Raw genomic sequence first — 13,476 nt, 5'->3', positions numbered from 1 at the left:
TTGACCATTGCCATCGGGCAGGGAGGCAATAGTCCATTTTTGTTTATTGTAGACAGAGTTTTAAATTTATTTGCTGTGCCTTTTCAAGACTAACTGCACTGCCTTTTTAATAAAAACAAGCACCAGCTATCTACAATATGCTGTCACATGTGATGCAACTTATCAAGATAGCAATAAATATTGTCATATTGCTCATCTCGAAGCTTATATACTGTGGAAAGAAAAAAAAAGTTTAATTCTACTTTCATGGCTCTTAGAAATCATTGAACAAATCAATAAAGAATCCAACCCTATTAATTTTCATTGGTTGTCATAGTTTTACTGTATGTTGCCCAATATGCCATGCTGCCACACTGCTCGCACAAGCTGTATGAACACTAACTGTTAACCTGGGTGTGGAAATAAAAAGCAAGCATGTAGCATGTGAAACTTTTTCTTCATTATTTCATTTCAGCAAATTGTTATTCATTCAAATAATGATGCTAGAAAAGAGATTTCTAGCCTATTAAGAGCACTGGCATCATCTGCTACCATAGATACATATAATTGGGGATTGTCAACAAAGCTCTGAAGATATGAAGTGGCATAGTGGCAGCAGGTACAAAGAGAACAGAAACAGAGTAAGTCTGGTCATTAAGTGCCTGTTTATACAGATTTCTGTGAACACAGATGAGGTATGCCTAGGGGAAATCAAGCAGGTAGTAAGAACTTTACTGTATGGGATATGATACCGCACAGGAACTCTCACACAAACACGCTCTTGTGTGGGCTGGACGTGAGAGCCTAGAGCACCTCTTTAAAACTGCAGGCCATCTTTCCGATGCCCAGACGCCAGCTCATCACGTTAGGCTTAATGATGTCATAAAAAAAAAAAACAAAGACAGCGACAGCCAAGAGTGAGAAAATTCTGCATTATGAACACGAAAACCATCTTAGCAAGCAGAATTCATGCTTCAGGGGAGAAGAAAAAAAGAGACACAAAGCGTAACAGTCCACTCAAGTAGGCTCTAAAGCTACGCCTTGGATCAAAATTACAAACAAATCCTGCTTGTTGTGGTGAACCTGAACTCCAAATTTTGCTTTCAGGCGGCTTTTACCAGCTCTGGGGTAGGAACATTTGGAGATAACTGAGTTAACACAATTTTGAATATTTTTTGTATATACAAAGATGAAGTTGAAAAGCTGTCTTTCGTTTAAAAAGATCTGTGTACAATTAAATTACAACTAAATGTACATTAATTTGGTCAAATGCCCAGCTTCAAATCATTACATGCACTTCTAGTCATTTCTCCCTCAGCTGTGTATATTAACACTACCACCTGCATCTGAATGAGAAACAGCTCTGTGGAGTACATGCCAAATGTACAGCAATAAAAGGTTCCCATGCCAAAAAAAAAACAAAAAAAACAAATCCTATTCACCTATAAAGCTGTAGTTTTGTTGTGGGTATTTAAGAACATATTCAGTCATATGTAAATATTTGGGGTTCTCTGGCCCAGTGAAAATAAGTTAACAAATCCTCTATAGAGAACAAACTTCTGCACATTTTAATACAAAATTCTATTCAATGATCATTTTTTAAATTTATTTATTTAGGGAAAACATAAAATATGGCCTGTACAAAAGATATTGCATATTTTTATATTTTAATGTCTTTTTTCAATATGCTAAACTTGGTAGAAAATTTGCAGATATTTGTGTTTGCTTCCTTTGGAGCAGGGGAGTCCAATCTTAAGCACAAAGGGCCGGTGTGGCTGCAGGTTTCCACTCTAAAAAAGCTGGCACACACCTGACTCCACTAGATTAATCAGTTGGTCTTACTCTAAACATTTCATCAGATGATCTCCTGCTTTGTTGGAGTGAAAACTTATAGCCACGCTGGCTCTTTGTGCTTAAGATTCATCAAATGTGTAACTGCAGTAGCAATCTCTATGAATGTTTTTCTAGTTCTTCTATACTTCCTATAAATCTCTTCTATAATTCCTATAAATGTTAATAGGTACAGTAATAAACTGGCAAATCAGTGCACGTCCTCAAGTCACACTGTGGCTAATGTCCCCAGGGTACTTTCAGCCAGTTTAAGAGATCATTTACGGGGCACCTTACCTGAATTTGAAAAAACTAGTGGCCCACCTCACTACCAAAGAAGAACAGCCAGGCAAAAGCCATGCATACAAATCATCGTTATTCCCTGACAGTGGAGAGCCTCTATAGGAAAATGAGCTTCTATCCAGCATCCAAAACTTCAGCAGCGGCTGGTAACATGGGCTCATTTGCAGTTTCTCAGCTCTGAAACGGCTCAGGCAGAAAGAGTAGTTCAAATTATGCCCAATGATGTGAAAACAAGAGTGGGTCATGGCAGAAGTGTTCCATTACCCAAGAGCTCTTAGGCCTATCATCAGTTCTCCAGAACATGAAGCCTAGAGCAAATAATTGCTGCTTTCAATTTGCAGGGTATTTTATTGTGGAAGGCTTCGGAACAAATATAGTGCAAAACAGAAGTTCTCAAAGTATAGAAAAACATGTAATGTCGCAGCATGTACCTCGATTACTGACCCACAGCATAAAACTCTCAGCAAAGAATTGATGGAACTTAAGAGGTGGTCCAATAAATGTCTGAGAAAATGTCTCTGTAAAGCTCCCTGAGGTATGCGTGTAATAGAAACATACTCAACTGGGTAGCATTTAAAAAGAGATTTGACCTACCTGGTTGAACCTGCGTGTGAAGGCCACTACATTGGGTGCCAAGATGTGTTTCTCTTTCCTGTTCCAGCCACAGCTAGCCAGCTCCTACAAGAGAAAACAAACAGGAATGTTCATGATAAAAAAAAACCTGACAGGTTACATACGTTCCCCTATGATTCATGTTTAGACTCAATCTGCTAGAGAATCTTAACCATTTTACATTGTATGAATGTAAGTTTAGGCATAACAAAGCATGTAAAGTAAGTAAAGTACAGTATGCATGTAAAACAAAATAATAATTAGGTTCATCAGTTTACACAGTTTTTTCCTTTTCTTCAAATGTAATTGATCAACCAGGAGGCGTTTGAGGTCTGAAGTAGTCTATTGCTTGTTATGTGTTTTAAGTTTTGAATCTAGATGGCTAACATAGCTAGGAATTAGGTGAAGCGTATGCCCCTCAAATTAGCATTGTGCAAAAGTCATGCCTAAAATCACACACTCACCTCAAATCACATCAAGTCGCTCAGGAATCTCAAACATGCTTGCTTCTATGAAATACTGTTATATATAAAAACAGAACCAGCCACTTAGAAGCCTAAATGCTGTTTAAGCCTAACAATTTTTGGCTGATTGACTGCATTTGGGGTAAATTTGAATGTTCACCAAAATGTGTATGGCATCAGCCAATTTTTCTTTATTTTTCAATATAGAGTGTACAACTCCATAAGTAACTGAGCAGAAGAAAAGAGACAACGAGGTAAAAGTAATCATATATTGAAGAAATATCCTTATTTTTGGTTTTACATGCCAGCAAATTAGATTTGATACAAAACACAAAGATTAAAGCACATATTGTGAGCTTTCAGTTGATGGTATTTACATTAATGTAGAGTAAACTACATAGAAAACAGTCATTTTTGTACACAGTACCCCATTCTGCATTTCTGTATGTAACTAGAGAAACACACAGTCTATTAACTGTATGTATCTAATGTTTTTTGTGATGAGGTGAAGGGCTTCTATTGACTTCTGAGGCACATGGCTAAAGATGATTCTGTGATTCACTTCTCTTGATATGTAGCTTTAAATAGAAGTAGGATAGTCTGATAGTCACTCTTTCACTTCAAATACGCTGCATAAGCACATAACAAAAACAACCAGGATTGTGGATCTGTATATCTGGTCTGCTTAAAAATGCAGATAAAGAAAGCAAAATACATCATGGCATTAAGACAATTATTGTTGTATAATAAAGTTAATAATAAAATAATTACAGTAATGAAACGGTCATATAAAATACTATAAAGTTATGTATAACGCATATTTTTCTCTAGGTTACTATAAAATGTTATATAAATACTGTTACACTGAATTTAAGAACTCGTTCTTTGAAGGCTAACAAACCAAGAGACCTTATTACACAATTATAAGCACTAAATAGCGTATTTATAAAGCAGCATTCCCAAGCAACGGAATATATAAAAGGACAAAGCCCCATATAGAGGTGTTGTTACAATACGTGCATGGTTTATTGTTAATCTCCAACAACAAAAATACAAGCCAGGGAACTGGAGCTGATTTGAGAGAATGATTCCTGAAAAAGTCCTGTTTTTGCTCAGTCTAATCCTTCTTTTATAACCATAAACTAACCAGGACAAAACTGGTGATGTCACATGTTCCTTTTAGCTTTATTTACGATCACCCAAATCTTTGGGCTCAGTACGTCACTCAACAGAAATCCAAATCAAGCTGATTATTTTCAGCGACACTCAAGCACCTAGCACTTTTGAAAGCAGCTGGAGATTTCAGACATTCCATTAGTCTAGTTTATTTGATTTGCACTTTCCTCATTAGGGCACTGACACTAACGAATCGAAATTATGCACCATACCTGCAAACTGTCACAAACCATTATGGTAGCAATTTGAAGAAAAAAAAAAAAAAAAAAAAGAAAAGAAAAAAAAATCTCTTCACCCATTTGAACCTTCATCTCAGACGAAGAATACGAGTCTATCTGACCAGGGAACACAGAAATAACTTTAAGTACCACATAAATGTGAATATGCACAAAGACCATCGGTCCTTCTGTGTTTCTCGTACAGTCTGTGCTTCAATGGAAGAAGAATGGAGGAAAAGAAAAATGCCTCTTTCCAGTTGGCAACAATGTTCTCTCAGAGGTTCAATAACACAGTGCTCTGAGAAGCTCCTTGTTATGAGCAACTATTAATCTTCAGGGAAATGGAGCATGATAGACATTTCCATGATAAACATCCACTGTTTTGTAACCCAGAGCCTGCAGTCCCACAATGAGAGAGAGAGAGAGAGAGAGAGAGAGAGAGAGAGAGAGAGAGAGAGAGATCGATCAAGAGTCCAGTTTTGTCCCACTGGTGATAATTAGGCATAACTCTCAGTGGCACACAATACTTAGTGATTCCTTTCTCCTCAAATAGTTAAAATGTAACCCTTTACTGCATGCATTATAAGAGCAATTAAAAATCCACTCAATTCACTTTTCTTGCATAAAATTGACCTAATTATTAAATTCAAAATAATTTTTAAATAATAATGTGTACAGGGGTCCTTTTGGGGTACGCTGATCTAAGGCAACATTCTGCAACAATGGGAAGAAATATCAATCTGTATACTCTGAAATAGTGAGATCTGGCTTGTAACCTGTTAAATCCCTTCCACTGCCTTACAATGTTGCTTCTAGGCAACAAACATACTTCCGCAAATCATCATAACAAAAAAAATTATACTGAAATGTTAAAAAAGAGGTTTAAAAGTGTGCATTAAGAGATAGTATGGCCAGATACATGCTTTATATTGACTTACCCAAACGTTTCCCTTTATTATTAAACCCCTGTCATTGTTGTTAAATATGTATAATTTCAGTGTAAAGTGAGGAAAATGGGGTTGTTCCCTTGAGGCAACATCAGTAGAGGGTTTAAAAAACCTAAGGTTGAAAAGAGGATGGCTTCTATAACAGGATAATGATCCTAAACACACCTCAATCCTCAATTTACTGCCTCAAGAGCCCCCTGACTTAAACGTCATCAAAAATCTGTGTACAAACCTCAAAGGAAGAGTGTATGCAACCTTACAGAACTATAAGTCGTTTGTTTTGAAGAATAGGTGAGACTGAGATGGCTACAAAAAGAAAAAAAAAAAAATAATAATAATTTACAAGCAGTGACGCTTGCTAAATGGGGCATTACTAAGTACTGACCATACAGGATGCACTACTTTGCTTCAGGCCCTTTTTCTTTTTTGATCTTTTGATCTTTAAATTAATGCCTTTTGGAAATCAGGTCATCTTACTTACATTTACTCGCTTAGCTATTCATGATAACAGAAATTGTGACCCAAGAGCCCTACTTTTGCATGTCACTGGACATACAGAGGAGTAGCCATCAGAGCCACTGCACTTTGAAATTTCAAAATGTCAGAGATGTCTTTGTCCTTCACTCAACTAAGTCTACTTAAAATTTTTAGAGTTTGATTATTTCTTTAATTTGCCAAAATTAGCTAACCGCTAACTTGGATGCAGTTTGAAGATTCTGCTTAGTGCAAAGTGTTATGTCCTTTTTGTGCACCAGTATTGCCCCAAATCAAACATAAGTGCATACTCATCAATTCAGACACAGTGAATCACAGAAGTGCTGTTCCCAAATGACGTGCTTGAGCATGAAGCAACAGGTTTTTACAAAAGGCAGTAAATCCCATCGTATATCAGGACATTTATGATAAATGCTTTATGAGTACTGGTTCATAAAAGTACCTATCTTTTTAAACAGGCTACACAAAAAGCTGAAAACCAATACCTTTCATGATCTGTTCACTTGACCTCTTTGATTTGGCAGTTCTCTGCAAAACTCAAAAAAATCAAAAAAGAAGGTGGTTCAACTCAAGGCCTGCTAGGCTCTGCTGGCTCTCTACAGCTCAAAGAACAGCTGGAACACATCCAGGTAATAATACGAGAACACTGAGGGTCTGTAGGTCAGGATTTTAAACAAACAGGCCATAGCACTAAAGTGTATGTACAGAGTTACAGATCACCCATGGAGCTTAATGGCGACTCCACAAAACCCCTCCTTGGCCAACACCTGCACTTTAGATCATGACAACAATGCACTCATGTTTTCCACTTGTGCTTGTGGATTTTCTGTGGTCATTTTTGCTTCAAGATGATGCCCAGCTAGCTCTGCACCAGTCTAATTACTGCACAGCCATTTTAGTTTATTTCCTTAACGAGACTCTTAGACAGCATTATGACTGGTAATTATTCCAAGCATTAAGTGTGAAAAGTGGTCCACTTATACATTTTGATGATTTTTGAAAAGAAGTGAAAAGAAGTAAAAACAAACTCTGCAGGAAACTGTTTTTAAACAATTATTTTTCGTATGTTACTGCATGGTTAGTACGACTTCTTACTAAGTAAATACTTAGTAACACCCCCTTTGGTAGATATCGCATCTTGCAAACATTTTTGGTAGCCAGGTAGGAGTTTTTCAATTCTTGTTTTAGACATTTTCACTCACTCTTGCTGAATGCATGTTCTGGGTTACTCTCCACACCTCTGTCTTATCTATATGATGTTTTGCACTTGTTTTTTAGATGTTGACTTTTGTAATAAGATTTCCTTTCATTGACTCTTCCTTCCATACATATCATGTTTGTGCAAGCAACACTGCCCAGTTGAACAGTGCACCACCACTCCTCTGCCAGTTTAACCTTCCTGCAGGTCCTTTGCGGTCATGTGGGGGTTTTGCTTTACCATTCTGCCAATTGAGCTGTTCTATCTAAGTGTTATTTCAGCCTATATCAGCACAAAGACTGAGAAGTCAGAGCTCTACAACTGTTATCAACAGACAATCCTACTGTCAATTCTTGTCCTGCCTAACCTGTCCTAAAAAATCAATTAAGACCAAACAAGTTAATTAAGTTCTGAGACTTTACAACAGGGTGTGCATATTTTTAGAAATTCCACAACTACTATTTTAGTTTTACTTACTTTTTAAATATAATTTAAGTTAATCAGGTATAAAGTAACTGAGCATTTGTAATGTTCTATAATAGTTTGTTATTGTGTTGTCCATATTACACCTCATTGCTTACATAGGCATTCATTTGCACACATACACAGCTTGTATATGACAATAGAACAGGATGCATATGAGCAGCCACACATGAGCCTAAGGTCACCATGCTCAAGGCCAAGCACTGGCTACTGGGGCAGTGGGACTGCATTCGTTGAAGTGATGGAGTACTCCTCATATCCTCACAGCAATGTTTCAACAGAAGAGCAGAGCCTCACCAGAAATGTAGAGGTGATTACTGCAACAAAGACTCTATTTACACCTGGTCATCTAACACACATTGAGCATCAGGACTATATCTGTATAGAGATTATCCATGTAAAAAAGCAGATGTAAATGCATTTAGAACTGAATTAAATCAAACCACTTCAGGAGGTGGTCTAGATGCTATACAAGTACGAAATACCTCTCCAGTACTGTGATGGTGCCTCCTTCTGCTGCACATGGGTTTAAAAAACATACTTGCCCTGGCTCAGAAGACTTTCCCCTCTGAGTTTAAAATCACAATAAAGTCTGGTTAATCGTATTTTACCTCAGCATTACTGACCATCTCAGTACAATCTATTACATTTTAGAAACACATGGCCCATGACTGCATGACTGAGTGGGGAGGGCATACATTTCCCTAATAATATTCTTGATTTCAGAGGAAACAGTGGATGAGCAGATGTCTACAAACTTTTGAACAGACAGGCCAACTGCTTGTTATTCTGTGTGTATATTACAGTATAGGAAAGCCAAAGTCTTGTCAACAGTATTTACTGTATGATCCTGATACACACACACACACACACACACACACACACACACACACACACACACACACACACACACACAATCTATGCTCTCATATTTTCATGTTAGAAGACAGACTGGTTTCATCATTTCCACCCTTTCCATATGTTTCTATGAATTTCCAATGGTTTCTTCTCTCATTCTTTTCCCCCATCACTCAGACTTGACTTAGGCATGGACATTAATATTTATAGACCTTCACAATTTTTCTAACAGCATTTTTTTTTCTCATAGCCTTATTGTTTTTAGAGGATATATATATATATATATATATATATATATATATATATATATATATATATATATATATATATATATATATATATATACACACACACACACACATACATACATTATATATAGATTTCAGAGGGGAAACTCTGTCTGCCCTGTTAAAAGTCTTATTGAACTAATACACTGGTGATAATTAATAAATTGGTAATAAATTTAGGGGTGGCAGGTTAGTCAGTGCTATGACATCCAAACTTCAAAATGCATCTACAATTCTTTCAAATCGCCACTGAAGCACCTTCTCCTCACACACTACACTATTGCTCTCTTACACTCAATGGCTTATTGTTCTTCAGTATGCACATGTACCTTTTTAAAAGAAAACTGGGAACATGGGAATGAAAACCGTACTGTACACTGTACATTTAAGTAGGGCTGTGATGGTGGCAATGTTTTAACCACTGGCCTGTCTGAGTGACTTATCACCATGATATGTGATACCACCTCCATAAACCTGAAAGGGGGTAAATTTAATACTTACCTATGGGAAAAAGTAATTACAGTACTCTGACACATAAATTTGTGACACGTTGCACCACCATGGGTGGCATGTTACAACTGTGGTGTTCCAGCGATGACTGCAGTCCTAAATTTAAGAAGTTACCCACAAAGGACTCCAAAAAAAGGAAATGGTGGCTGCTGTTTATCAGGTTTTTATTGTTAACGTGTAAGTGAAGCATAGCGACTGATGTTAGTTAGACATTCCTCTCACAGGGCTCCTACTTGCACTCCATCCTAATATGTTCCTGCAACCATGGCTGTTTTTCATTTGTTCTGCACTGTTATCCTTGGCTAATTACCTCCTAAAAATCTCAATAAATTCTAATTGCACTTACAACACCACAAAAATGCCACAATTTCAGATTTGTTCACCTCTTTGTTTCCATGCTTGTTGTCCATTTTATCAGCTCCACTTACTATAAAGGTGCACTCTGAAGCTCTTCAATTACAGACTGTAGTCCATCTGTTTCTCTGCATACTTTGCTAGCCGCCTTTTAGCCTGTTCTTCAGTGGTCAGGACCCCCATGGTCCCTCACAGAGCAGGGCCTATTTGAGTGGTGGATCATTCTCAGCACAGCAGTAACACTGATGTTTTGGTGTGTTAGTGTGTGTTGGGCTGGTATGAGTGGATCAGACACGACAGTGCTGACAAGGTCTTTAGATGTAAAGAGATGATAGTTCATCTGCTGCTGCACAGTCCGTGTTGGTCATCCTCTAGTCCTTCATCAGCAGTCACAGTACGCTGCCCACAGGAGATGACCCAGTCTTAGTTGGTAGACTATTCTCAGTCCAGCAGGGACACTGAGGTGTTTAAAACTGCTGTGTCTGAATATTTTATATATAGATAAATAATATTATATTATATTATATTATATTATATATTACACGTTTCAGGAAAATCACTGGGTTATATCTCTAGCTGGGCTCTGGGCTTTGTGAATGTTTTATTGCTTTGTCTCTTTACAGAGGATGCCTGAAGTCAATGGCTGATTAGAAATACCTTATGACTCCTGAGGTTTCTGCTGCGTCCGTCAGACACGTCACTGTCAGCCTGCACAGCTTTAGCAGATGCCTGACAGAAGCATCCAATGTCATTGAGATACAACGATAGTGCTCCCCAAACAGTTGTGCGGGAAAAAAAATCTAAACGACTTCAGCAGAGATAAGGACAAAGAATTACAGATTTACAAAGTCTACACATGTGGGTTATTATAGTTTTCTTTTTATTAACTTTTCAATAACCATTGTGCTAACACAACTCTGAACCATGGGCAGTTAACATAACACAAACAGATGTTAATGGATCACTATTGCATGTCTCATAACTTCATTTTGTTATTTTTAAAAGAAAATTGTTTTTGTGCTAAAATATCGAAATCATTTTTTGCTAAATTATTTTTTCTAACTCAAAAACTGGCACCAGTTGCTTGTTAATAATACAAACTGCTATAGTCGCCTATTAGTGCTTAAAGCAGATGAGCTCTGTCAATGTTGTTGGCAAGTGCTCAAGCTTTTGTTTATGTTTCATATTTTACTACAATTATTAGCACTGGCTCTGCTCTGGCCTTGTGCTTAGGGGGTAATGGGGGGGGGTCAATGCCCTCTATGTTGGTATATTGTGCCCCCTCAGCTTTACATTGCTATTTTGTCCTGCAAGGTACAGTACTAAAGAACCTTTGGTCCATACTGCCTGATATAAATCCAACACAAGAGTGAACTGCTACTGTTCTCAGTTTGGGCAATTGTTTTGTTGACATACAAAAAGCTTTTCACGTCAGCTGAGTTTTTAAATGTCTAATGATGATCAACCAGACCTTCATCATTCCTAGTTATAAGAGCAGTAGAAAAAACTGGAAGAAAAGTGTAATATATCCCATGAAAAGTGTAGTTTAGCTCAACCAATTAGCTGTCAGTTAACATTGTTGCCACAGTAAATATGAGCCACATTTAAAGCACAGTAAACACCTAACGTCACCTATAATCCTTTGCCATGTTGCCTCATAACTTTCTACATTACGTATGTGCTTATTATTTAAGCTAAATGCCATCTAGTGCCAAGGTTAACACTAATACGAAGCATATTAGTCTGTCACCTTAATATCATTCATATCATTGGCTGCTTACTGGGTGGTGATAGTTGTGCCACATCAGCAATTTACATTGCTCCCTTATCTAACTGATCCTGCTGCTGGACCTGGTTCTGCTTTTATATTAATATTAGTCTGTAACATTACAGCTATTTCAATTTCTACAAAGACATGTGGACCTGCTAAAGCTTCGCTGTAAAATTCAGTCAAAAAGGGAATGTTCAACAGTATCCAAAAAAACAACGGACAGATATCCTACCTCATCTTCAGTTTTTACCAGTTTTTCTTCTGTTTACCTTGTAATAAATTCAACTTCAAATTAATCTGCACGGTTGACGGTTGTGTTTAGTAAACAGTGTGTGGTACGCCAGTTAAAATTCTGCTTTAGTTTAGCGCTGGAGTTACAAGTCTCTGCTATTTGCAGACAATCTTGTTCTTTTGGCTGAATCACATGGATGCCTCCAGCGCTCACTGGAGCGGTTTGCAGCCGAGCGTGAAACAGTTGGTATGTGAATCAGCATCTCCAAATCGGAGTCCATAGTCTTAGCCTGGAAAAGGATTGTATGCCCACTCCAGGTAAGGGGAAAGGACTTGCCCCTGGTGGAGGAGTTTAAGTATCTCAGGGTCTTGTTCACGAGTGATGGGAAGAGGGATCGTGAGATCGGCCGCAGGTTGGGACAGGCAGCAGCAGTAATGCGGTCACTGTACTGGACTGTAGTGGTGAAGAGGGAGCTGAGCCACAAGGCAAAGCTCTCTGTTTGCTGGTCGGTCTACATCCCGACCCTCACCTATGGTCATGAGCTGTGGGCAATGACCGAAAGAATGAGATCGCGAATACAAGTGGCGGAAATGAGCTTTCTTCGCAGGGTGGTGGGCTACACTCTACTTGATGGGGTGAGGAGCTTGGCCATCCGCTACTCCTCTGCATTGAGAAGAGCCAGCTGAGGTGGTTCGGGCATCTGATTCAGATGCCCCCTGGACGTCTCCCGTTGGGGATGTACCAGGCATGGCCTAACGGTGATAAGACCCTGGGGTTGTCCTAGGACCCGCTGGAGGAATTACATATCCAGGTTGGCCTGGGAGCAGCTTGGGGTCCCTGGGAATGAGCTGGAGGAAGTTGCAGGGGACTGGGTCATCTGGGATTCTCTGCTCTCCCAACTGCTACCGCGACCCTATCTGGACTAGCGGTTAACGATGACGGCGACAATGGCAATGATGATGATGATGAGGCTAAAGTCGCTAACAAACACTAGATGTAAATAGTCACCCAATAGTCATCTTTAAAGTAAAGTTAGCAATGTTGAAACTACAGCACTAAACGCTAACCCTAATGTCTAGGGTAAATGGAAATTGTGTCAATGTGATCTTACACACTTTTCCTAAGTCAATCCTTCAAAAAGCTGAGTGTAAATCTATCCAAATCATCAAGAGTAGGAGCCTTCTGCACTCCCAAGCACTGCATACAAAACGTCTCTCTCTCTCTCCCTTCTCTTTCTCTCTCTCTCTCCTTCCTCTCTCCCTCTCTTATTGTTATGATAATTTACTACTAATTTCCTAATATTGGCTAAACGTCTCCTGCTATCACATCTCTAGCTCCAAAGATTTGATATTAAAACTATGAAAAGGGGCATTACAAATATCAAAGCAAGTGGTGAAAAACACATTACAGCATCAGCCTTTGACAAAAGCGGTCAAACCTAAGCAATACTTTGCTGGTAGTAAAAGGATGTTTTAGATATAGTGACATGACATTAATATTAATGCCTAGTGCCTCTGAAAGGAACCTTCAGTGCCTTCTAGGCCTTCAGTAAAATGCCTAATGATTTCTGGTAACTAAAAAAATTCTGCAAAAAGATTGCAAACATTACAGTACTAATCTAGTTTCATTAAGTTCTACAAGGAAACAAAATGGTTAAATTCTTCAACCACTGAACAGACAACTGTCTAACCAGGAATTTATTTCTCTGTGGTGTCCAGATAAGATAAGCAAACCCTTCTACTGGTTAGGACTTTACGAG

At 38.3% G+C, this 13,476-nt stretch overlaps 1 protein-coding gene across 4 annotated transcripts in view; it reads right to left on the bottom strand.

The window, feature by feature from the left end:
• LOC108427873 (ras-specific guanine nucleotide-releasing factor RalGPS1) overlaps window positions 1-13,476 on the bottom strand; it is a 228,335-nt gene that overhangs the window by 149,860 nt on the left and 64,999 nt on the right. For all 4 annotated transcript variants that reach the window (XM_017698433.2, XM_017698442.2, XM_017698452.2 and 1 more), the window contains exon 5: window positions 2,707-2,790. In XM_017698433.2, coding sequence (XP_017553922.1) covers window positions 2,707-2,790 — 84 coding nt within the window. The remainder of the gene's footprint in view (window positions 1-2,706; window positions 2,791-13,476) is intronic.

The sequence above is a fragment of the Pygocentrus nattereri genome, chromosome 23 (genome assembly GCF_015220715.1).
Source record: "Pygocentrus nattereri isolate fPygNat1 chromosome 23, fPygNat1.pri, whole genome shotgun sequence".
In the NCBI taxonomy this organism is placed as follows: domain Eukaryota; kingdom Metazoa; phylum Chordata; class Actinopteri; order Characiformes; family Serrasalmidae; genus Pygocentrus; species Pygocentrus nattereri.
Note: the sequence above shows the minus strand (reverse complement) of the source record. Positions and strands in the feature narration are given on the sequence as shown.